The sequence below is a fragment of the Pithys albifrons genome, chromosome Z (assembly GCF_047495875.1).
Source record: "Pithys albifrons albifrons isolate INPA30051 chromosome Z, PitAlb_v1, whole genome shotgun sequence".
Classification (NCBI taxonomy): Eukaryota; Metazoa; Chordata; class Aves; order Passeriformes; family Thamnophilidae; genus Pithys; species Pithys albifrons.
Window position 1 is genome coordinate 43937574 of NC_092497.1, and position 26662 is coordinate 43964235.

The 26662-nt window shown below is 38.4% G+C and overlaps 1 protein-coding gene across 2 annotated transcripts in view; it reads left to right on the forward strand.

Annotated features, from left to right (window-relative positions):
• TEK (TEK receptor tyrosine kinase) overlaps positions 1 to 25600 on the forward strand; it is a 40902-nt gene extending 15302 nt beyond the window's left edge. Inside the window, exons 3-23 of one of the 2 annotated variants that reach the window (XM_071580475.1) lie at positions 2249 to 2359; positions 5531 to 5683; positions 6514 to 6645; positions 8371 to 8511; positions 8718 to 8846; positions 9873 to 10027; positions 10277 to 10418; positions 10821 to 10982; positions 11780 to 11914; positions 12681 to 12974; positions 14232 to 14531; positions 15035 to 15192; positions 16158 to 16368; positions 17261 to 17371; positions 17691 to 17881; positions 18085 to 18198; positions 19127 to 19197; positions 19774 to 19814; positions 20912 to 21008; positions 21273 to 21372; positions 21484 to 25600. In XM_071580475.1, the coding sequence (XP_071436576.1) occupies positions 2249 to 2359; positions 5531 to 5683; positions 6514 to 6645; positions 8371 to 8511; positions 8718 to 8846; positions 9873 to 10027; positions 10277 to 10418; positions 10821 to 10982; positions 11780 to 11914; positions 12681 to 12974; positions 14232 to 14531; positions 15035 to 15192; positions 16158 to 16368; positions 17261 to 17371; positions 17691 to 17881; positions 18085 to 18198; positions 19127 to 19197; positions 19774 to 19814; positions 20912 to 21008; positions 21273 to 21372; positions 21484 to 21558 (3023 nt within the window). In that variant the 3' untranslated portion in view covers positions 21559 to 25600. Of the gene's footprint in view, positions 1 to 2248; positions 2360 to 5530; positions 5684 to 6513; positions 6646 to 8370; positions 8512 to 8717; positions 8847 to 9872; positions 10028 to 10276; positions 10419 to 10820; positions 10983 to 11779; positions 11915 to 12680; positions 12975 to 14231; positions 14532 to 15034; positions 15193 to 16157; positions 16369 to 17260; positions 17372 to 17690; positions 17882 to 18084; positions 18199 to 19126; positions 19198 to 19773; positions 19815 to 20911; positions 21009 to 21272; positions 21373 to 21483 lie in introns of those variants that run through there. The other variant, XR_011699917.1, reaches the window with a different exon arrangement.
• Positions 25601 to 26662: the final 1062 nt, after the last annotated feature.

Below are 26662 nucleotides of genomic sequence, written 5' to 3' on the forward strand. Positions count from 1 at the left end.
AAATAATAAATTGTTCTTTCCTCAAATATTTCAAGAATATTACCTTTTTTATGCCCTCAGATGTTACAAAATGATATTCTGGAGGTACTAACACAATTTCAGCCTCATATGGTGAGAAATGCTCTCACTTACAAATAAAATTTAGAGAGGACAAAGTCGGTGAAGAAAAGCTAAACTTTTATTTAATGAATTCAGCTGATTCTTATGTGTCCCTCCAGCCCAAGAGACAGACACAGGCCAGCAAGAAACAAGTCTTTTTATACCTTTCTCTGGCCAGGGAGGTCCCTGTCTCCAGTCCTATTGACTAGTACTAGGAGACTCACATTCTAGCGCATTCTGCCTACCTTGCCCAAGACCCCTACTCCCTCCAAAGGTAAAAAAAAAGGTTGAAAATCCTTTTTAAGTAGCAGAGTTTAAGACTTAAACACCACCTCTCGTCTTTTTCTTCTCCTTACCCATACAGTTCCTTTGGCTTCAGCAAAACTCCAATTCTAACAGTACAAACTTTGATGTAACATCTACCTGCTCATTTTTTACAGCTCTATTGCATATAACCTATGACAGAAAGTTCACAATTTTTTTCTCTGCTTTCTGATCCTACATCTATGGATGTCTTTGCCACCAAATTTTGGCCACAGATTCCAAATTTTTGTTCTGGAACCATTTCTGTGAGCCAAAGAATACTTTATCAACATCTTGGTAAAAATGAACCAAAAAAAAGGAGGCATGGTTATAGCTAAAAGGCAATTTTTGTTAAGAAGTTGTGTAACAGTTCATATTAAGTTGTATATGTGTTCCTTAAAGTATTTGTTGTGAAATAAATACAACTTTAATAGAAATGGAATCTGTGAGAGCACAGAGCTGACTAGGAGCATGAATGGCTCTTCTTCTAGCCAAAGCTCAGGTGGGTCTTCCTGTTGGAAAAGTCTCACTCACCTTGTTGGAGAGACATGTGGCAGCAGAAGGAAAAACAGGGATAGATTGACTTATCCAAGAAGAACTTGTGCAGGAGGAACTCTGAAGGCTAAATAGCCTTAAAAACAGAAAGAGCAAAGGGACTGGTAAAAATCAGTGCCTCACTCCCCTGAGTGCTCTCAAAGGGGAAGTACAAAGGTGTAACATTTTCATTCAGGTAAAGAGCTGAATAGTTTAGAAGTTAACTTCACCTAGGAGAGCTTTTTCCCCATATGACATATCAGTAGCAGTATAGCATAAAAACTCAGAGCTAAAAATGGCCTGAAAACCTGAATTTGTCCTCAAAACACTTCACAACTTTTAATTTCTAACTTGTTTCAAAGTAATGTAGTAATTAAAACTACCATTTCACTGGTTTCAAAAAGACTGTTTCTTGAGATTTTTCTATCTGTTCCGCAATTATCTTCTGATAAGATTTTTCCACTAGTAATTATAAGGAAAAGGCAGAAATACTGTGAAAATTCTTCTATCTTTTGTTTTCTTTTTTTTTTAAACCGAGAACTGTAAACAGATGTACAGAAGTACATTTCTGTTTAAGCAGGAAAATGAATTTCAGTTTTCCAATTGGAAAATTGAAAAATATCACTAATAGAGACAGTCCTTCATATAGAATTTTTATTTAAATTAAGCCACATTTTCAGGTGAGAATATTTTGGTGAAAATATCACTGCCTGTCTATATGATTTCTTTTCCTTTGGTTCTTAGTGGAAGCCAACACTCTGTATTTTCAGAGAACATGGTGAACAAGCACAGATCTGCTCTTACCTTACCGTACCTCCTCCAGACCCTGCATGTTTGTGGTCTTCTGAATTATTTTGACAGTTGCATCATAAAGCTTAAATAGAAAATAACTGAGTCATTCTAGGTATTTTTTTTTGCCAATGACAAATACAAACAATGTATTGTTCCCTGCAATACAATTTCCAGTACTTTATCCACTCTGCCGTAAATATGTCTCAAGGGATAAAGAAATTCATGAAAGTGTTTTACAGCCAGTTGGATGTCCTAGTTATGAAGTGTTTCGGACAAAAGCCAATTACTTTTTTCATGCCCCAGGTTCTAGTGGTAATCTGTTGTTTCAGATTGTAGGCAATTCCTTTGTCTTTGCCAAACATAGGATTGAGCCTGCTGGTGGTAAGGAGTCAGTTTATGCTCTAAAGGAATTAAGATGTCAAAATCTGAGTCAGGGTCATACTATAAACTATTCTTAGCTATCAGTCCAGAGACCAGACAGAGACAATAACTGATATTTATCACATACTTCCGTTTTCAGCCTCATTCTACCCGGTGGCTTTAACTGTTACAGCGAATAAAGGAGAGCATGTGAATATTTCCTTCATCAGAATGGCATCAAAGGAGGAAGATGCAGTGATCTACAAGAATGGTAATCAATCTTTCTCATCTTTTCACTTCCTGCTATCATTGTCTTATCTAAATGCCGAGTAACTTCTTTAAAGTTATCGCTGATGATGCCCATTCTGTGCAACTGGATCAGACATAATTTCTCATTCATTTAATGGTCCCTAAGGGAGCAATTTGCCATACTCAGTTTGTTGATGTGACTTGTTTCTCTTCCACCAAAATACCAAATCCTCTGTTTATACCTTTGCTATATGTCTTGTTCTTTTTTATTTCCTTCTACATCTCATCATAAAACCATTGCCTGGTTTTAGCTTCAGTTTTAATTTTCATTTTGTTTTTGTTTTTTTTCTGTGCCACTGTAAAGTTTAAGTTGGTGTATTTTTCTTTGCATTTTTACTGCTTCTCAAGTCATACCTTTTATTCTTTAAATGGCTGTTCGAGGACATTTTTGAGGTCACGATGCTCTTCAGGTTAAGAAATCAATCACTAGTAGTTTGCTATTAGAAAGAAAAATCTGTAAACAAATTTTTGTCATTTATTTCATTCAACTGCAAGAGTTAGTCAGGTTGCAAATTTTGTAACACCAACCTTTTTATCTAACATGAGATCTAAGTCACTGTTCAGCTGTGTGTTGCTCCTGCTTGACACTTGGAAATATGTGCAGTTTGGTATCTCCCTCCTGTAGAAATGTAAGAAAATATAGGTTACTAAAACTCAGAGCACCTTCATATTTAATCAGAATGTTACACCCCAACAAATTATAGCTGTGGAAAGCACATATCCATCTTTGTCTGATAGTCTAGCATACAGTGAGATACCAGGAAACAGGGTGTAAATACAGTAGAATGAAGCAAGGAAGTGTCAATACACTGCAAAAGAATGGTGCAGTAGTTCAGCCTCAACCCCAGTTACTGAGTAATTTTCTACAGGTTGGAACAGAAAAATAGAAAAGGTTATCTTTTAAAAAAGTAATATGCAAAGTAGAATTGCCTAAATACCTATTTCTTCACTCTTAAGAGATTCAGCTAAGTCAGGGCACAATGGAGGAAGTTTGCCATCACTTGTCATTTCAGAGTCTCTAGGAAAAATTTGTAATTTCCTGTCAGCATTTTCTCATACAAGAATCAGATGAGATATTGGAGCAGAAGAGCTTACATCATGGTGCTCCCTTAGCTGAGATTTCATCTAGAAATTTGGCCAGAACTGACTTTAGACAGTAGATCAAGTTTTTCACCTGAGGTTGCTGTAGAAAAAACATCCCTGAGAATTCCTGATACAGCATCTGGCAAAGAAGAGAAAGTATTTCTCCTGCTATATTTAGGTGTTGCAGTCTTTCAATTAAGTAATGTAAAGTGTCATTTCCCCCTTACAGAACCTCACGAAGGCTGTCTAGAGAACTACATGATTCTGCTAAACAGGGTTTCTTTAAGACGTCAGCCTAACATGTGCCACCTTGGAAAACAAGCCACGAAAAATTAAACCTTGCTAACAGACAGTGAGCATAGGGCTTTCTTAATGCTTTGCTGTCAAGTTTGTTATGTAGCTTGTAACTCAAAAGCTATGTAGGAAATGCCTCACAGCTCCAGAAAAATCCCTTTCATTATTTGTTCTTTTAATTTGGCCCCATTTTCTTTGAGAACTGTTGTCATGTATTGTTATGGACTGAAATGACCCACAGTCTTTCTGCTGTTTTGGATATGATCCTCAGCAAAGTTCTATGTTTCTGGATGCCTGAAATTTGACTATAGTCAAATATGACAAGTATGATCACAGACAGTAAAGATCCTGCCTAATGCTGTTTACCTCCTAAATTATTTCAGAAAAGTGAAAAAAGTAAAAAAAAGAAATTGTTGCATTATCAGTGTAATTGTAAGGGGATATAGAAGGTAAGGACATTTTATTTGTGAGAGTAACATCTGTTTAGTGGTCAGTCAGCAAGTCAGAACAGGATCAGGCTGTCTGGGTTGTCATTGTGAGAAAGCTGGTTGTGCAGCCTGGAAAGTTCCCAGGAAGAATTTATTGTGGCCTTCAAGTAGCTGAATGCTGGAGAGAGACTTTTGACAAGGGTGTGCAGTGACAGGACAAGGGGAAATGGCTTTAATCTGAAAGAAGCTGGGTTTAGATCAGATACTAGAAAGAAATTCTTGTATGTGAGTGTAGTAAGTCACTGGATCAGGTTGCCCATAGAAGTGTTGTTTGCCCCATCCATGAAAGTGTTCAAGGCCAAACTGGATGAGGCTTTCAATACAGTGATTTAGTGAAAGCTATAGCTGCCCATGGCAGTGGGTTAGCAATTAGATGATCTTCAAGATTCCTTCCAGTGCAAGCCACTTTAGTGAGTGGACATGCAGTACCCATAAACTCACTGCTGTGTGAGTTTGGTGGTGGTTGGTTTAGTTTGTACAGTGTGTATAAGCATGTGCACATATATTTCAGTGAGAGCTGGCTGGACCTGGCATTAGCTGTCAGCAGCAGCCTTGCTCTAACAGACTGGAGTGGAAGGACTTCCAGAAGTCCTGAAGTTCAATAGCTGCAGCTTTTCTTTGACCGCCACCAATGTTCAAATGTTACTTGGTGATCCAGAGAGATGGGAGAAGACCAAATGCTATTGCCTTGTTTAGCAAACATTTATGGCCAACTGCAGCAAAACTATAATAACACAGATAAGCTTACTGGTGAAAAAAAAAAAAACAAACAAAAACCAAACCCCAAACAACCAAAAACCCAAAACACAGAAGAGACAGAAACATATTAAGTCTGGGAAGAAAAGATAAAGTTGTGCTCAGTTCTTCCTGCATTGGCCTCCCAAGTAAGCCTTTGTTCTGGTCAGATAAAATTGGACCTGGCTGGGATTTGCTATTCAACTCCAGCCACCCCAAACTCCTTATGGATTCTTACCCCTGACTTTGGAAAAGACCAAGAAACAAAGTGAACACTTTTAACCACTAGAATCTTTGCAATGCTGAATATAAAGTTGCTTGTTGCATTCACTTACTAAATTTCCTCCTTTTCATTTGCACCTGTTCAGCTATGAAAAATGAAGACAGCTAAAGAGCTGTCAGAAAATTCATAACTAATAAATTGATTGTGCTACTTATCTCATCTGTCTCTCTTCAGTAACCAATGCAAACCCATGTCTGTATGTAGAGGGTGAATGACTTCTGTCTATGGCATCCATGTGCTCCTTTCCTAGGTTCCTTTATCCACTCTGTGCCCAGACATGAAGTGCCAGGGGAGCTGGAAGTCTCCTATCCTCAAGTTCAACCACAGGATGCAGGGGTTTACTCTGCCAGATATATAGGAGGAAACCTCTTCACTTCTGCTTACACAAGGCTTATTGTAAGACGTAAGTTTCATTGATGTGTGCTGATAATTGTTTAAAGTCCTAATGAATCTGAAATTAAATATACTGCACCCAAATAAGGGCTAAAATCTTTCTTGGCATACACTGACATCAGATTATGTCAGAAGAAGTTTCTTCCCAAGGGTATTTGGTACAAGCTGATATTGATTTAAACAGATGAGAGAGAGGGAAAAAAATCAGATGTAAGTTCAATTTATCTTAGCTATTTCCAGGACAGCTAGCTCTTTTCTCAGCATCTCAGCTTTTCCAAATCAAGTAAGCATAAATGAAGGATGTCATTCTTGACTATCTCCCTGTTCTCTATGATAGCCTATATCCAAACCTGATTTATTTTATCATCATCTTCACAAAATACCCTAGCCTTAGATTCACTTCCTAGTGGATGAAAGGATGAGTTTAGATATTTTCCATTAAGTATTCTACATGTCTCGTAGCTTATGTTGCTGTGTCCATTTTCATCAAAGAAAAGTATATTATATTAACTTGGATAGAAAAATAAGATTGATATGGAAAAATAAATAGCTGTTCAAATATCTCACAGTACAGAGAAAATGTTTATGATAACATATTTTTCACTTGTGAACATCCACAGGATACTTCCAGGAGTTACAAATGAATTAATGTGATGTAGCAAATTTGAATTTTGGAACTACTGCCTCTTTACCAACTAAAGTGGTCCAGTTGGCTGGAGCATAGGGGTTCCATATGGATTGTACTTTTATGTATTTTACTGTTTGTCTGAAAAATAATTTTACAACTTGATGGGTTACTGACTAAGAAGACAACAAATATATCATATTTTTCCAAAAAAGGATGTGAAGCTCAGAAATGGGGCCCTTCCTGTAGCTCCCATTGCCCTTCCTGCATGAACAATGGCATTTGCCATGAAGATACTGGGGAATGCATCTGTCCTCCAGGTTTTATGGGAAAAACATGTGAGAAAGGTAAGTAAATAATATTTTCAAAGGTAGTTTATTCTGAGTAACAGAAGTTGACATATCTCTTGGGCTGAGCTGGCAAAATGTCAACTGCCCAATACAGAGTCAACACTTCCCTCCCCCTGCTGAGGAAAGGGAGAAAGAAAAAAAAATCCTTCAAAACAGGTTTACACTTAAACTAACTGTATATATTTATACAGAAAAGAGAAAATAAAGAGAAAACTACAATATAACGCAGACTTACACAAGTTAGAAATAACAAAAAATTAAATCCCCACTCCCCATCAAACACAAATCTCACTATTCTTAAACTACAAATCACTGTGGAGAACTCAATTCCCCAGAGACAGACCTAAGCAGAGAGAAGGACTAAGAACAAACATTTTACTTCCCTAAGATAACATGGTGGTGAGCCAGTGCCAGGCCTGGGCCTCCTGTCCCTCCTGGGACAGCACAGTGTGTCCTTCTGGGACTAAGACAAAGACCAAGAGAGGCAGAAGCTCCACCTCCCTCGCTTTTTATATTTCTTGACACTTCTTGATGATGTCAGATGATATGAAATACCTCTTTAGTTGCTTAAGTCAGGTGGTGCCTGTCCCTTCTGATCTATGTCACATCCTTTGGGCCTGCTAAGGCCTAGCTAAAACTAAAGCCAAAACTATCACAACATATTATTGAGGGAAGTATCATATGAAGTAGCCTTGTTTTGCTCTTTAAAACTAAGGCATTCACATCTGGTCCTGGAGACAGGACAGTGTTGGGTGAGATGAAGCCTGAATTACTAAGGCTGTTCTTGTAGTTGTGATTTAAATTCTCCCTTTCTTCTCCTGGTAGAGATTATTTTGCTAGGGAAGATTAATGTTTCCAACACTTCTTGATCAATATGACAATATACTAGACAATATCTTCTAGGCTCCTTTACTCACAAAAGGCTGGAGCAGATGATCTTTCAAGGTCAGTTCCAACCTCGGCTGTCCTATGCTTTTCTTGAAATGAGTATGCTCAGTGCTGCTGACTGACTGTTAAATGCATGACAGAATAGGAGATCTTAAGGACACACTGGCAGGAAATATGTTTGAGATTCCCCAGCTGCTTCTGAAGAAGCCACTAATGTGCTCATAAGGTGCTTTGTCTGTGTAGGGGAATATCGACAGTATATGTCTGTGCAAATCTGTGTCTGTGACAATTTATTTGGAGTCTGGAAGAATTAGAGCAGGCATCACATTGCTTTGACCTCTCCAAGCAACTCTTGCGTTTGTTGCTAAATATGTATCCTTATATTTAACTGAAGTGCTGCAAATATAGAGCTAAACTATGGGAATAGCTGACACTCAAACCACTCTAGTGTAGCACTGCTCTTATCATAAAAGCAAAACCTTGAGATCAGTAGCTTCGTATGTACTGAACTCTAAGAAGAATATTTGGTTTTCATAGCATTCTTTGTCCATGTTATATTAAAAGGGCTTATAAAGAGGATTTATTGCTGAAGCTCTGTCCCCACATATCCAAAGCAAGGGGTGCTTGGCTGACAGATCTGCACAGTCAGAAAGTTATGTTTGTTGATGCTACTGAAGTTGCTATGGTTGTTAATATATCTGGTATCTGAATGGTCAAAGTGATATTTTTAATTTAAATTTGAGTTTTCTCTTGTCTAAAGCTGTATCTTTAGAAGCACTAGCTCTTTTATGGACAGTGCTGTTGGATTATTATTTCCCTCTCTCCCTTTAACAGCTTGTGGAGCCAATACATTTGGCAAAACATGTGAAGAGAGCTGTAAAGAAAATTATGGCTGTAGAAACTATATGTTCTGTCTACCAGATCCATATGGTTGTTCTTGTGCCACAGGATGGATGGGATTGGAGTGTGATAAAGGTATAGTAAAAAAAAAAAACAAAAAACAAAAAAAACGTGGTGGGTCCTTAGTGTTCTGTATAGAGGAAATACAGAAGGGAAATAACAGAGAAGAATAGGCATGATTTTTTACAGTCATGGAAAAGGCTTTTTTCAATCAAAAGACTGAAAATTAATGGAAGACATTTCCTAGTACGTTTGTACTAACTGAACATTTGTACTTGCAGAATGCAAGCCTGGTTTTTATGGGTCGGATTGCAAACTCAAATGTAACTGTCACAATCGAGGGACATGCGACAGATTTAAAGGCTGCATCTGCTCCTTAGGATGGCATGGTCTACAATGTGAAAAAGAAGGTAAAGCAAGGTAACACGGTAGTAAATGGCTTTTCCCAGTGTAACTGAAACAGATCCTAATGCTGGTATAGAATTACCACTCCAGGCTGATATCCTTGCACTGCCCATTGTGTCTCAGGGGCCCAGGCACTTCTGTTCAACCTCATTGCAATACAGTGTTTTTAAGCCTCTGACCTCTATGTTGCACTTACCAGGATGACATGGTATCATTTAATCTTATTTTCCTTTCATTAGAGGTAGATTTTCAAACTTTACTCCATAGGATTAAACACTGACCTTAACATCAATCACTGACAAAGTTGCACATCCCATCCAGCTTTTGATAGTCTTATGGTATTTTACCATTACCTACCTTGTATCTGCCCTCATACGTTCCTATACTATGTGCTTCATGATCTGAAATTGATGACTGAAACACCAATACAACCACAGAGTTTAGAACAGTTCTGTTTCTCTGAAAGAAAGTTTAGCTTACAAACCTCAACATATGTCATCTGTTTGGATTCAGGCAAGGTTTGTACATGTATTCTGTAAGACACACTCACATCTATTTTTTCTGCTGGATAAATAAAGTAAAAAATCCACTGCTAATTTGTAAAACCTTTCAAGAAGAAAAAAAATAGAGAAATAAGACTGTGATCTGACCAGCCAAACTATACTATTGTGATCTAACTGCTGTTATAAACAGACAAAATTGAGAGCAAGTAGATACAGTACATTGAGAACAAAATGTACCATGATTTTGCCATGGTTCGACTGTCTGTATTTGAATGTCAGTGAGAAAGAGAGGAAATGGGTGGGGAAAAGAAAGAAAAGTGAACACAGCGCTTGTTCCTTCTCACATGGGGTTTACATTGATGGGAAAATGCTGACCTTGGTAAGTGTGATTCTTGCATATGCCCACATGAGGGAAGGCAAACTAGGCACCCACAACTGCCTGTGCTCATTGTACACCTAAACCTGCTTTGGTTCTGTCTTTTTTAAGCTCTGTTTGAAGTATGACATAATAGTATGTAACTTCTGTAGGTTCAGCAGATCTTTCACCTCAGATAGAAAACTTACTAGATCCCATAGAACTCAATTCTGGTGTGGAGTTCAAGCCATTTTGTATAGCAACTGGGATGCCACTTCCTAAATCTGAAGAATTCAAACTTCTGAAGCAAGATGGAACTGTCCTAAGGGTAGGCTCCTGATTTCTGCTCTTTATATTGACTTTGTCTGTAGTTAATGTACACTAATGTTTTCAAGTATAATGTGAAATTTTGATATTTTGATGTTACCTCATGAACTCCTGAGTACATAGGACACTATGGGTGCTTTTTATTGATATCACTAAACTTAAGAGGAGTTTCTAAAATGTGAGAAATTATCATTGGAATATTCTGAAATGCCCACATTTTTCAGGTCCTGTACATGTTTTTTCATTTCAGCCTGCCCGAATTTTTACCAGTAATCGCTCTGAAGCTATGTTTACAATTAATAGAATCCAGCCCCGTGATACAGGAACCTGGGTGTGCACTGTGCAGACAGTAGCAGGAATGGCAGAGAAACCATTTCAAGTTACAGTCAAAGGTGAAAACATAAATCTCTTCAAGTCTCTTTGTCTCTCTAATTTTAAGCACAGCTTTATTGTCTAATATGGCAGAGCTTTCTGTTCTCTGCACTGTGGGATAATGTCTGAATAAATACCTACAGTCAGAATATGAACAGAAACTCTTTATAAGAAACACATTAATAATGTATATTGAAAAAAACAAGTGTGATGGTAAGGTTTAGAAGAACACTCAAATTTGGTTGTTTGTGGTTTTTTTTTATTTTATATATCTAAACTGTCGGTTTTAGGGTGTAAAGCCCCATCTATTTTGTGAGAGTTTTAAAGAACATCTCCCATTTTCCTGCAGATCTAGGAAATACCAGAGTATTATTGGTATAGGGAGCTTAAAAGTCTGGTTTAATACTTGCATTCTTGTTCAGTTCCTCCTGTGCCACAGTATCCCCCAAGACTGACAGACAGTGGACATAATTTTCTCATCATTGATATCAATGCTGCATCACATCTTGGAGATGGACCTGTTGTGTCAACTAAACTTCTGTACAAGCCAGCAAAACGTTATCAGTCCTGGATGTTTGTGGAAGGTAAGAGAATGTTCTTTAATTCCCTTAAAAAGAAATCTGCAATCTGAAATGCCATAGGGTGCTGGTCTCAAAAGACTCTACAGTGCATAGAAGTTTAATCTTTTATGACTGGCTGTGTGACTGTGTATCATTACACATAATGTTCACGTGGATGGGGACACCAACAGTAGTCAAAATTGTATATTCAGTTTACAGGAACCAAAGGGTTTTTCCCCTCCTACCTTAAGATTAAGTGTACTCTCTGCTGGGCCCAGCTGTTGAAAACTACAATGTAAACAGCAGGTTTTCAAAAGTAGTGAGCAGTATGGAGGTGTCTGCCATCTTGCTTCATGCCAATTGTGCCCCTGGTGAGGTAACTAACTTACCGAAATATTTATCAGGATTTGTATGGGCAAAATGAAGTCTGCTTAAGAGTTAGATGACCTTTTCCAACTATGCTTAAACATTTTTGTCATAGCCTAAAATACTGTAGAAAACTTTACAGGAACTTTAACAAGTAAACAACTGTTACCAATTCAGTATGACATGAGATCTGCATACACAATGCACACTGCCTAAGCAACCAGTCTTATTTTTTCCTGAAAGAAGGGCAAATGAAGAAACTATTGGTTTGGGTTGGGACTCAACTTAAAAAATATTATTTTATACTTGTAAATAGTTTATCTTAGTGAATCAGAAAAAAACAAACAACAGAAAGAGGAACCTGAGTATCTTACTTTATATTTTCCAAACATTTTCTTCCTTAACATATTTCGACACAGCCTATGGCTTTACTTTCTTTTTACTTTTGTTGTCAGTAAAAGGCACAACTAAAAGACTGGACAATCTGGAACCAAAAACCGAGTATCAGTTCTGTGTTCAGCTGAGTCGACAAGGGGAAGGTGGGGAAGGCCATCCTGGACCACAGGCTAGCTTCACAACAGCTGCACTTGGTAAGTCACATCTTGTCTCTTCACAAATGGAATTTTCCAGCTCCTTTTCTCTATGGTTTGTTCCCTGATCTCTGCCAGAGAACTTTCATTTGAGCAAAGAAGGCTAAACCTGAAATAGAGTCCTTCAAAATAATCTCTGGCAAAAAGATAAAAAGAAAAAAAACAAAACAAAACCCCCAAACAACAAACAAATAAACAAAAATACAAATCCAAAATACTGAGGTGAATAAAACCACAAAAAGGCAGCTATTATTTTCCCTTATTTTAGAGATGAGGCATCTGGGAAAGGAAAATTTATATATTTTGTCTGGCTAGGCAGGAGAGTTGGAGGTACAAATCGTTTCTTTTGCAGTCTTTCCTGTTAGTACTGGATCAATTTGCTTTAAAAATGAAGATGTTTGAACATGCAGAAAAGTTTTTAGCCCACTGAGAATAGGTCCCAATCTAAATAGAGACATACAAAACAAATGAGGATAGTACCAGGAGCTATCTAACAAGACAACAACACTGTTGGCTTCTCACATCTAAAAAGTGCATCTGTGACATCAGCTCATTGAAGATACCCTTTTGTTGACACAACTGTTGATAAGATACTATGGGACTATCACCACCACTTAGATGTAACTTCTACTAAATTGTGTGGGGTCGCAGAATTACCCTATGTCACCCTAAGCTAGGGCAAGCAGTTGGGAATAACTGGTACTCCTCCTTTAGCTTACATCCAGACGTGAAATGTTGTTCCCTGTTTCACTGTGGCTTTTCCAAGGTCTTCCTCCACCAGAAGGTCTCACTCTCTTTCCAAAAAGTATGACATCACTGAATTTGTCATGGCATCCTTTAACACTGAGGACAGAGGATGACATTCGTGTTGAAGTGGAAAGGAAGAGCGTGAATGACAACGGTGATGAAAGCAGTGTTATTACTCAAGTGCCAGGAAATATGTCCACCTTGATCATCAAAGATCTTGAACCTAGAAAGCAATACATGTGCAGGGTACGGGTGAACACCAGGTCCCAAGGAGAATGGAGCAACTATCTGTATGCATGGACTTTCAGTGACAGTAAGTGCTGATTCAAATCCTTCTGTTTAATTCTTCATCTTTCCTCCAGTGATCAGACTAATAGTCACTTGATGACTATGTTAAATATAATCTCTTGTTTTGGTAACAGTTCCTGATGATCCCTTGTGCTTGTTATTGCTATTATTTTGAAAGTTCAGTGTCCAAAGAGGTTCGTCGGTTGGAAATTATCAGGAACTAATTATGACTTGTTTTTTTAAATGGAAAAAAAAAGGCTTAAGAGTCCACATCTTCATTTCAGTGCTTCTGACACACACAGCATCTTTTCCTCAGAATGATGAACAATCAGAGTTCACTACTCCAAGCTCTTTTGTTACTCATTTCAACTATGACAATACAGAAATAGTCAGCAATTAAAGAAGAGGAGATGCAATTCAAGGTAAAACCCCTGTGAGCAAAGAGTAGTTAAGTGTGCTGCACTGAAGACCACTCTTGAATTCCCTGAGTGTGAGCAGCTTGCTTCCATAGCACCACAACAAATGCCCTACCTACATGAAGTACCATCTGAACAGCTGTCCATCTGAATGGCTGATGGGTGCCACTGCCCATACCACACACTGGAAAGGTGTGCTTCTTCCTTCTTACAGGTCATGTGAGGATGCTCTCACTGAGGTCGTACATGTATAAACAGAAGTATCAAGGGCTGTCATGGGTCACTCCAGTTTCCTGAGCTCTGATGTCAAACTGCACTAAGAAAAGCATAAGGATACTGTTTACCAGGAGAAAGCGCTTAGCTTGGTAGTCATGGCTGTGTCCACAAGTGTAGCACTCACCCCTGCTGGTGGTTTTCTGATTAAATGTTTGGAAATGTTGGTATTGATTTCCCTTCTTTCTAACAGGCTGTATCCTGACAGGTAATTGCTCCTTACAGCAGTGAGAATATGGGATCTGGGAATTACAAGGGTATGATGATTCAGTATAGAAGGAAATTAACCCTTTCTGCATTAGTCTGAAAACAATTGTGGTGTGCTTCCATACAGCTCAGAGAATGCATATCTTCATCCAAAGACAGTATACTGAATGCCACTCCAACCTCTGCTGGAAGTATGGAGTACTGAAACAAGGGTGGCAGCACATCAAGAACATAAAACTTCTGCATTCAGTTGCCATAACTCATCAACAAAATTCTGCTTCTGTTTAGCACAGTAAAAGCACCAAGGAAAGTGTTTTGCTCTCTGTGGGAAGGAGAAAGAGATGGATGTATACTCCAATTCTCTGTGTCTTTCTGTTTGTTCTCAGGAATCCCTCCTGCACCATACAACATCAGATTTTCTAACACCACAGACACATCCTCAGTCATCTCTTGGACAGCTGCTGAGGGTCACTCCATCTCCTCCGTCATCATCAGCTACAAAATTTACGGCAAGGCTGAGTACAACCACATTGATATTATCATAAAGAACACCAGCATTACCCATTATCACCTCAAGGGCCTTGAGCCAAATACTGTGTACCAGGTTCAGATTAATGCTCAAAACAACATTGGCTTGAGCAACCCAAACACATCGTTTGAACTGAAGACTCTTCCAGAAGCTAAAGGTTGGTTCATCCACCATGCTGGACTTGCACAAACCAGGTCTGGTGATATAAACTAATTAGATAAGTAAGGGTCCTAATTAATTTTTTAATCTTAGTTTTCTTTTGCTCTTAACTTTAACTTACAACACAGCATCACCAGAATTCAGTTCTTAGTTCTCTCCATGGCATTCGTGAAGTGATAACATGCATCATTTGTGTGTATCCACTATAGAAAGGACCCAACAGCTCATAAATTAAAGGATCTGCACATAGTAGGACTATTAGATCACTGAATGTGACCTCAGCTCGGCTTTGACTGAATGCAACAGAATCTGCAGGTGCTTATACACCTGAAATTCAATGAGCATCGAATGTATGTGACATTTTTTGAAAACAAAGGGATGTATTCTTATGTCTTTAAATAGTTTTCAAGACAGGAGTATTTAGCTATACATTTCTAATGTATAGCTAAATTCAGAATAAATTGGAAATAATGATGAGCTCCTTATGTGCTTCCTCAACAGCTCACCATGAATCAAAAGGAGGCAAAATGCTGCTTATTGCTATCCTTGGGTCTGCAGGGATGACCTGTGTAACAATTCTCCTGGCCTTTCTCATCATGCTGCAGTTGAAGAGAGCCAACTTCCAACATCGAATGGCTCAGGCTTTCCAAAATGTGGTGGTGGGTTTCCAGTTATCCCATGTAAATTTGGTTAACTTTAACTCATATTTTCCTGGATTTTTCCCATTTCTTTTCCTTGGCCTTCCCACATACTTTCTCTTCATGTGTGCAATTAGTACTGTTGTTGTACAGCTATTCTGTTACTGACCCCAGAGCTAAAGCAATCACAGCTACAAGCTATGAGGTAGAAGAGTTGGTTTGAAAAAAGTTGCACATCATTTGCCAAGCTTCCTTTTCTGCTTTGTTGCACCTGTGTATGGCAAGTGCCAAGCCAGACAGAATGGAGGAGCCTGTTTTCCCTCTATCAAGTCATGCCTGGTTTTGAAAACTACCACATATTTAAAGTTACTTTTGAGCATCAGTGACAGCTGGTGAATGTTCACCCATTTTCTGCCTGGAGACAGCACACCAGGGATCAGTCAGTGGTGACATCGTTCTGGCTGTGAGGAAATTGTTGAAGGTTGAAACATCACATGGAGATATCTCTCTCTTTACACACAAGTACATATTTGTATCCTGCTGTAGTCTGTTTATCATTCTGCTTTCTGGTGTTTCTCTCTCACATCAGAGAGGAACTTGTGAAGCAGAATGAAGCTGGGCCAAAGAGCTCCTTCATACATATCTGAATAGACTGTTCCATAAACAGGGAGCTGGGGCACTCATCCAAGCATGTCCTTCATCTCCAAGATGATTATAAAATTGTTCAGGTGACCCAGGTGTCAACAAAGGTACTTACACATAAATTAGGAGCCTGACTAATTTTGTGGATCTGGGCAGAAATACTGCAGTTAGAGGTTAAAGCAGGTGTAAATGCCTAATGTACTTACTCGTGTAAGTAAGATATGGACTGGGCTCTGTATATATGTGTACATGAGGGAGCACACAGGTATTTGGGAAATATAATCAGAGCATTGCTCAGTGAAATAGAAATCACATTTAATGTCATTTGCTTAACTCTGTTGCAGAGGGAAGAACCAGCTGTACAGTTTAACTCAGGTACTCTCACCCTGAGCAGAAAAGCTAAAAACAGTCCAGATCACACTATTTATCCAGTTCTTGAGTGGAATGACATAAAATTTCAAGATGTGATTGGGGAAGGTAACTTTGGGCAAGTCCTGAAAGCACGCATAAAGAAAGATGGCTTACGCATGGATGCTGCAATAAAAAGGATGAAAGGTAGTAAAGACCAGAGATTCTGTGACTTAAGAGTGTTCTTGACTGTTTATTTCAAGAGTTCCTCTGTCATAAGAAATACTTAGTAAATACTTAGTAGCCCTTTTCTAAAGCTAAAAGATATATTCAAAGTTGCTAGTTACTAGGCCAAGAGCTGTCAGACTGTATATCTGAAAGGTCAGGTTGGTTTCTATTTCTCCTTAATGGTTAATATCATTGACTATCATGACTTCTCGATTCATAAGTCAGTATGAACTTCATGTGAGTTCATCTGTAAAGTGGCATGCATTTAATAGAGTGAAGCACAGAGCTTGTCGAGGTGCAGAGCATTTGCTCATCTTGCTTTACTGTAGCCATTCAGAGACAACTATATCTATGCATCTTTATGTACACACACTATGAGGATCATTCACTTTCTTGTTATCATTAAGCACAACAGCTATGCTCCAGACAGAACTACAATACATATAATATTGCAAGAATGTGCATATTTTATTGCAATTCACTAGGTCATTATCTAGGCAAATTGTGAGATACTCCTGTATGATGGCAGAAATAATCAACAGCACACATATGGAAAGATTTTAAAGCAGGTAGTTTTCATATGATCTGCTACAACATTTTACATTCTCAAATAAAAAGAGAAGATGCTTCCTTTCTCTCTAGATAGCTGCTACAGACTTTAGGTTCTGACATTTTTCCTTTGATTGAGAAATCCTACTTTTTTCAGTAAATACTAATGTACCTTGGAATTTTTCTCTTAGTTTCTCCTAGAGCTTTTATTGGGGCTGAAGCAGTAGTGGCCCAGGCAGCTCAGAGTTCTCTTATTTAAAAACAATATGGTTATAAATTTAGAGCAAAGGAAAATACAAATGCATGCTTATTTGATTTTCAGAGTATGCCTCAAAAGATGATCACAGAGACTTTGCTGGAGAACTTGAAGTTCTTTGTAAACTTGGTCATCATCCCAATATCATAAATCTTTTGGGAGCATGTGAACATAGGGGTAAGATACTCTTGAATACATGAACTTTAAACCCCCTCATAGTACAGTCCATACAGGACATAGAAACCCTAGCTGCTAAGCAGATCTGTCTGCAACATTTGTTCAAAAGCCAAATAAACTTGTGTTTGGATGTTTGAGATATGCTTCAGAAATTTTGTTCAGCAACAGCTCTAAATTCCCCTCTACTTCTAGAAATTAGGCTGTTTGGCATTTCCCCTCCAGTCTGTTTTATTTCTTTATTCACTCAAGGCAGTGTAAATTTCCAGATTACTGACCATCTTTTAGTTTGCAATATGCTCACTATCTGATATTTCATTAGGATATCTTTACCTTGCTATTGAATATGCCCCCCATGGAAATTTACTGGACTTTCTTCGGAAAAGCAGAGTACTAGAGACAGACCCAGCATTTGCTATTGCCAACAGTACTGCATCTACACTTTCCTCTCAGCAGCTTCTGCATTTTGCAGCAGACGTTGCCAGAGGGATGGACTACTTGAGCCAGAAACAGGTCAGTCTTCAATTCTCTACCCAATGAAAGCAAAGTAAATAATTTTTTGGAAACTATGCCTTTTAATGAAATATAAATAAGGTTTTAATTTTAATTTCTATAGCACCCACTGAATGAGATTTGCCATTTTCAATATAGCAGTATAGTAATACAAGTAAACTCACAGACACTGAGGTAACTTTATTTTTTGAAATTTATTTTAGTTTATTCATCGAGATTTGGCAGCAAGAAACATCTTGGTTGGAGAAAATTATGTTGCAAAAATAGCTGACTTTGGCTTATCCAGAGGTCAAGAAGTTTACGTTAAGAAGACTATGGTAAGGATCAAAACAAACTCATACAGGCTGTTTTCTTGACTTTTGTTTTCTTGTCTTTTAACTTGCGTTTTCATATGAATAAAACCACAAACTTACAGGTATTACAGAAGTGATTATTTAAATTTATTTATTAACGTGTAGAGTATATGTATCATACTTATTAATGTATATGTGTTACTTGCAAATAAATTCTCTACTGTGTTTATCATATAAAAAGTAATTTTAAATTATTTACATAAATATGGATGACAGTAAAAAAGGTGAAGCAAGCTGGTCTAATTCTATTGAACAAGTCCAAAGTTAGCAAGATAGGAACTAGAGGTAAGTCAGGATCTGTGAGCTGAAAAAACAGCTGCCCAGAGCTAATGTTTTGTAAGACCTGAAGGACATATGTAATAAGTATCACGCAGTTATAAACCAGAAATAACACTGTGTTGTCAAGGCAACAGGGATTGATCAGAGGCATAATAAGACATAACTTAGATATTATTTATGTTTCATCTTGATGCTGGTTGGATAAATTTTTTGTTATCTTTAGTGTGAACTGTCCCTTCAGGGAGCAAATCATAGAATCATGGAATGGCTTGTGTTTGGAAGAGACCTTAAAGATTATCTAGTTCCAACTCCCCTCTCACAGGCAGGGACATCTTCCATAAGACCAAGTTACTCAGAGCCCCATCCAATCTGGCTTTGAACAGTCCCGGAATGGGGCATCCACAGCTTCTCCAGGCAACCTGTGCCAGTGCCCCACCACCCTCACAGTAAAGAATTTCTTCCATAAAAATGCACAGCTTGAATAAGTTTATTTATTTGATAAAATTTATTTGCATAAAGTCAGTTTTCACTTCACAGAAAAATTGTTGGCATATACATTGCAATATTGCTGTTCCAACTATCAGCAAATAAACTTTCATGAAATAATTTCCAGGGACGTCTTCCAGTGCGATGGATGGCAATCGAATCTTTGAATTACAGTGTTTACACCACAAATAGTGATGTGTAAGTATATGTTCAAGTGGCAATTTTAAATAGAGAAATATTTTTCAATATCAAGGAAAGATTGACAGCCACTGTTAACTCAAACCACTCAGTAGTCTTGTCAGTCTGAGTCAGCAAAAGGAAGCAAAAAACCCCAAAACTCAAACCAAAAAAGTTTCTTTTATTCTTCATCAGTGGCTGATCAATTTGTCTGTTCACAAGCTGGCTAAATTTGGATCACTACTTGAGGTATATCTTTCATTTGAAATCAGAAACCAGATGAATCTTTGGAAGACCCAAAGGAAGTTGGTATTTTAGTTAGGAAATTGGAAATGATATTTGGCAAAGCAATTCTGTAATTACAGTATTGGCTGAGAGCTCATGATCTAGCAGTATTGACTCAAAGGGGATTAATTTTGCTAATTTTTCTGCCTTCTGATTTTACAAACCCTACCATTATATAAATCTTTATAAAAAATGTAGAAAAATATATCACTCTTCTCTGTGTTCCCTGAATAGTAGCAAAACTATCTACCATTTCAAAACATCAAACCTTGTTGCATTCTTGTTGCCCTTCATAATATGCCTCTGTTGCAGATGGTCATATGGTGTCCTGTTATGGGAAATTGTTAGTTTAGGTAAGTATATGAGTTTTGTCCTGCTCAAATAAACAATCTGACCCAAGGCAGCTACATTCACTCAGTCTTTTAAAAAATATTGCTTCACAACAAGTTTAATTTTTTTTTCTGTTTCCTTCTACTAAATTTTATTTAGCTTCAGTATACTTGGAACAGCAATTTTTCATTTTAAATGAGAAAGAGCCATAATGATGAGGTTTTCACTGCACTATAAACTCCAGGCCATATCTAAATATAAACTCCAGCATATCACATGATATATAGCCTTAATCCAGTATGTTTTGAGTCTTATGGGTGGCTTTTCCTCAGCCTGAGTTTTAAATCATGACTTATATTTTAATGATCTTGCAAAGCACAGGAGCAATCTTCTCCTACTCCAAATATTATCAAAGAAAATTTGTGAACATTAATCTTCAAATAAAATTTAGGATTCATTTCTGCACACACATCTGTCCATCATGATTATGATACAGCCTCAAACAATTCAAAATAACTGTGTTCCACCTCCTTTATGATTTGCGCTGAACATGTGCGCTGGCCAAGAGGTGCTCACAGACGGTGCACATTGCATACTGGACTAATCATGAGCTCTGCCTCTCTAATTTGTTCCCAGCTTTCCTTACTAAATGAGTTTGCACTAGATATGAATGTGAACTAACACACTGCAGTGTGGAAAATCAAGAGTCTAAACTACCAAACACTTGCAGAAAGGGACAAAAACAGCTTGACAGTAATAACTCCATGAGTCCATACCTGATCTTATTAATATGGTAAGAATGAAGGAGTGACTTGGCTATTGACATGAAGGCTATTGGAAAAAAGGTTCAAATACAGTCAAATGCAGGCTCTCAGACTTGCAGAGAAATCTAGACCAGCCCAACAGATGATAAAAACTGATACTTAATTTTATTTTTCTCCTCAATATTGTGCATGAAGCAGTGTGGAAGCATTAACAAAAATGTAACAGGAAAATATTCCCTAAAATTGGATTAATATATCTGTTTCTATGTCAGTCATACTTTTCCATTCCTACTATGAAATTAAACTTCCTGTTATTAAAAACTCCTGTTCATGACAACAGTTAAACTTTGCCTTAGGTGGAACACCATATTGTGGAATGACATGTGCAGAACTATATGAAAAACTGCCTCAAGGGTACAGACTGGAAAAGCCTCTCAACTGTGATGATGAAGTGTAAGTAACATCCTCAGCTCCTACTAGGTATCATGTTCTTTACACAGTGTCACTGGGCTTCAGCTCGAAGAGAGCTCTTTGATTATTCCCAAGAAAAAAAAATTCTCTTCAGAAAGCAACCAGTTGTGGAAAATGCAGCTTCAGCTATGTAAAAATCCATTTTCCTCCAACAAATTGAATGTGCACAATCTTTCAAATACGCATGATTTTGCAGCTTTAGCCCATGTGTCTAAACTATCAAATGTTGGTGTTTCATTTTTAAAGGTATGACCTAATGAGACAGTGCTGGAGAGAGAAACCATATGAAAGACCATCATTTGCTCAGATACTGGTGTCACTGAACAGGATGTTAGAAGAAAGGAAGGTAAGAGTAAACAGACAGAAAATAAATAGGCTGTGAAAAATTTCAATATTGTTCGGGATTCTTGAGGTAATGCACATTATATCACACTTTTTCTGTTGATTTCCTTTCCAGACATATGTCAATACTACTCTATACGAGAAGTTTACTTATGCAGGCATTGATTGCTCTGCTGAAGAAGCTGCTTAAGAGGGGAGAAATCTTCACTCATCAGTGATGTATTGAAGATAAGAAAAATTCGATCTGCTGGAGCCCAAAATGTGATGTGCTGTGTAGAACTGTGTATAGCTCTAACTGTATATAATACATCAATGCTGTTTTACTACAGTTATGAATGTGTATATCACACAGTAACCTCTGCCTTCACGGGTTGTAAAAATGCCTATACTGTTCAGAGCAGGAATAGACTGAAGTAATGAAATCTGTTGTTCCGTATACAGGGTTTTCTTTTTTCCTAGTTATGTAGATATATGTCTACATACATATTGTAATGCATTAGGTATTGCCATCTTAGATTTTTTTATATTTTCCAAGACCTACTGAAGTGGTAACTTATTGCAGTATTTCACACACATTTCATTGTGTTTCAAACAAAATTCCTAAACTCAGTGCAACAGTGGAAGTTGTAATCCAGCGTGCTCGCCAAGGAAAATTAAGACCGGCCCCCCATTTGAATGCAAAAGTCATCTAGTAGAAATAATCTACTTCAAAAATTCCATTCACATCTGTAAGATATAAGGCATGCTATTGCTCTTTCATCGCCCACTTTGACAATCAGTTTTTGCACATATGCAAAATATACATATATTTTGAAGAGTTTAAAGCTTTCAAAGGCAGCCATACAGCAACTATCATGAAGCATAGGATTGAGGATCATACTACATATTGTCAACCACATTTTTGCAACTAGCCTGGATATGTGTGACACATTCAATTTGTATTTCTTGTAATAATTTCACTGCATAATTATAAATTACTACCTACTATATATAAGCAGGGCTTACTTACTTTTGTTCATTTTACCCCCTTATACAGTCTTTAGTGTGGTATGACCTCTTAAAAATAACTTACTGAAAATGCTTCAAAACAGTGATATTTGACATGCCAGAAAGGTCTATAGACCTTAGGTAAGACAAATAGAGGCAGGATTGTCCTGAGCTTCTGCTGTCAACTCAACCAAGAGGGATTTGATGGACTTACCCTATCCAAATCATGTATCAGCTAACCTCATGTTTTACCCATATGTTCCTCTCATCCCCTTGTGACTCACCAGCTCATAACTGACCATTAACCACAGTGACTTTCCAGCTGTGTGGATCTCCTAGGACTTGGAGAAAGTTGCTTGAGAGAGTAAAAGATTTTCCCTTCTGATACTTTGTAAATGGGTATTTGATTGGTAAGAAGATAGGGTTACCACAGCAGAATACAGAGTAACATTACCAACATACACCAGGCTGACTCAAACAGAAGCACCAAGGACCTTATTAAAAGTGAATAATTCAACAAACAAGGGTGCTGAGACGACTTGTGTGGCCTTGAGATAGGCAGAACTTGCACTGTAAGCCAGGTGCTAGGTATAAACTAGGAGTATATTGTTGGGGATTAAAATAAGTTTACTTATAGAATGTTAGATATTAATCGTGTAGGTTTAATTGTAACTTGCTTACAGCTTAGCATGAGTGGGCCCTGCTGAAAACTTAGTATAGGTGAACTTTAAATGAACTCTGTTAGGATGAATTGCTAAGCAGGGGAGGAAACAGAGAAAGACTGGTTATCTTCAGATAAGGGCTGAGACCCTGGAGGGCCCCAAGACTGCCCCAAGCTGGAAGATAAGAGCAGCTGATGGCACATGGACATGGACAAAGCATCCAATGAGGAGACTCTGGATTATAAATCACCATTAGACCAAGAGGCATGTGCAGGGCACATGAAGAGTGTGGGAAGATCGTGTGCACAGACTGTAAGGGTATAAAGGCCCAGGGGTTTCTTTTTTCAGGGTTCCTCTCCAGTGGCACCCAGCCCAAGGTGAAATAAACAACTCTGCCTTAGAACCTAGGGTCCGAACCCTTCTTTCACATTTAAAAAGAGTGCATGGATTCACTGGACCAAGGGACAACTGCAAAAAAAGAGAGAAACAAATTCAAATACATATTTTTCATAAATACCTACCTGGCCAGGGTTTTTTTGAAGCATGGGCATTATGTTTTGCAGTTCAACTGGATTCCTACAGATCAGTGAGATGACTAAGAACGAAATTCCACTGGGTGTTTTCTAGGTTTCCAGGCAAATCTGGCTAATGCCCTCTGCTGGAACTGTTCCACTTTCTGTATAGAATTTTTCACATATCCAAACAGCTTGTTGTCTCACACATTTCTAACAAGCAGACACAACTGACCATTCTGCTGCTTAATGTGAACTTCTTCTGTGGAAAATTTTTATATGGACCAATATGTCACATAAGTAAAGAATCAGAGAGTCATTCATCAACTCAATAGGTTTTCATGGTCTGCATTTTCAGTGCTCAAATCTCACTGTAAATTTACCTGAAGGACATTGAAGTGTCCTTACAAGTATTCTTCATATCTTTATTTAACATTGTGGCATGCATTAACTTTCTAATCTGCTGAAGTATTTTTTTAATTGTTATTTTAAAATACACACACAGACACACAATCAGTAACTCAAATACACAGCTTGAGATGTCTCTATTCAGTCTATACATCACAGAAGTACATTAGAAGCAACAGAAGCTATTAGAAACATCTATCAGTTCTGTCAGTCTCAGATAAACAAATTGCTTCTACACTTGCAGCATGCACTGCATACCCTAGGTTAAAGAGCTAGACCCTACAGTCTGTTATCCAGTTCTGGAAAGCCTGATTTATAAGGACAGGTGGTATAAAAAAGTTTTCAGCTTAACCATTAGCGGATTGTAAGTCTTGACTTGAACAGCATAATACATCAGAACTCTCATTACTCTGGATGAAAAGTAAGGTGTAACTACCCTTAAGATGTCTGAATACAGCTAATCCACTTGATTGTTGCACTTCTCCCAGTTCTTGGTTATCCAAAAGGAAGAACACATCTGTCCTTAAATTGCAGGGATATTTAATTCTTACTTTTCTGTGGGCAATCACTACCCGACACAACTTTGAAGTCAAACTCTGCCTCTCTCCGCTAACCAAAATATAATGATCAGGCATTTGCTAAAACTAAAACACAAAATGTTGACTATTACATACATTTCATCAAAATGTATAAAATACCTGATGGAAGGAAATAAGGCAGAGTGAAGCAGAGTCTTCTCAGCAGGATCCAGTCACAGGAAATCTAGGAAAACGCATTGAGGGTGGTCAAAATACTGAAGAGATTTCCCAGAAACTGTAGAGTTTCTGGCCTTAGAGATATTTGAAACCTGACCGACACCGTAGAGGACTGGAAGTTCAAAACCTGGTTGGAGCTGCATGGGCTGGTTCAATCACTTTTGTTTGGTCAGTCTGTAGAGTACATTCCATTCCTTATACTTTTTCTTTTTTCCTTTCCTTCCAAAAAAGTAACTTCTCTTACAACAGAAATATGACAGTGGAAATTATTTACCTTTCCCTATTCCAGGTCCTCATGAAATTCACCTGTTGCCAGAGAGGGCTGAACTCTGCCTGACCAGCAGTACTTACTGACTCTGGTCCTCAGAAACAAAGATATTGGAAAAGGTCTGTCCTAGTTCAGCAGGAGGGACCAGCTAACCCTGTGTGTGGGTGATCAAAGCTGTGTATTCTACCCCCTCTATTCATTCCCCAAGGTCAATGGGCCATTAGCAGCAGCTGCCCAGGGAGCCATTATCACCTTCACACCCAGCCTGAGGGGGGCGGAGCTGCTAATGGGCCATAAACAGCTCAACACCCCCTGGCTCCCAGAGTTAATCACCCATTGTGTGAGTCCCCGCCCAGGGGGAGGGACTGAGTGCTCCCTGAGGGTACATAAGTGGTGGGTAAGAAGACCTCGGGAACTTCTCGTCAGATCCAGAGCAGCAGGACCTTGACAGGAGGAGATCACTGCTCTCACCCAGACCACAGCCCTTGCCTGCACCAACAGGTTTTTCTTTTCCTTTTGTTCTGAACTTGGGGGAGCCACAGGGGTCTCAGCACAAGGGCAAACAAACCCCCTTGGGTTTGTGCCCCAGGACACTGGGTTATACTGCTGGGGTTTTGTGAGTTGAAAGCAATTTCCCTTGTGTGTCAGTGTTGTTATTGTAATATTATTATTAAATTTTAATTCTGACTTATAATCTCTCTCGTGGTGAGTTCATTTCCCCTGCTGGTTCGCCTTTAAACCAGCACAAGGTCTTTAACTCAAAATCTCCTAATCTTTCCAGGTACACCTGGGAATAGCTCAGGAGTGATCTCCACGACCCTTGATAAATGAACAGGGAACAGGGGGTTCTTGGGACCTATTTCTTTTTTCCAGCAACACTAACTGCCCACAAAACTCTCTCCATACTATTCACTTCTACTCCAGTTTACCCATCATCCTGATAGATCCTCTATGTAAAATGGATATGAGACAACACAATCTATGGTTTTGTGGTTTCACTTCCTAGACCAAGAAAGAACCTTTCAGTCCTACCATGGAAGAGGAAACAGAAGCATTTTGGGAGAACACTGGGAAAAAATGCCAGTGATTTATTTCATAAGAAGCACCAAAATAAAGGTGAGTATCAAATTCCCTTTCTGTTGTATGGTGTGTACAGAAACAGCAGCTTGTGTGTGTGTGAAGATGTATACCCAGTTTACTGAAAATCCATTTACATACAGTTTTCTCCCATCTTTATGGCCAGTCATATTATACCTCTCCTTCACACAGCCACCAACATTTAACACCCTTAGTAGACTGCACATACCACCAGCATCTCCGTCAGGAGTGAGTAATTGTTACTTGTAGAATTTTTAGTGATTTAGATCCTGATCCTTAAGGAATGAAACAAGTGAAATAACCTCCCAACATCCTTCTCTAGTCACAAACAGGAGGTCTAGTGGGGTGCCTTCCCTACTTGGCTTACTTACCTGCCGTGTCAGGAAGTTCTCAGCCTCACATTTAAGAAACATCTTGGTCTGTTTGTTGTCCACTCTCCTGGATTGTCAGCAGACATCCCCACCATTTTCTGTTCCAGTTGCAGAGTACCCATTATCCATGGGCACCTTGGAAATGGAGGCAGTCACAGAGGAGACACGTTGGCTATATTAGTCAAAAACTAAAACCATCTCTATACAAACCTGAAAGCCTGGATCTCCACAAG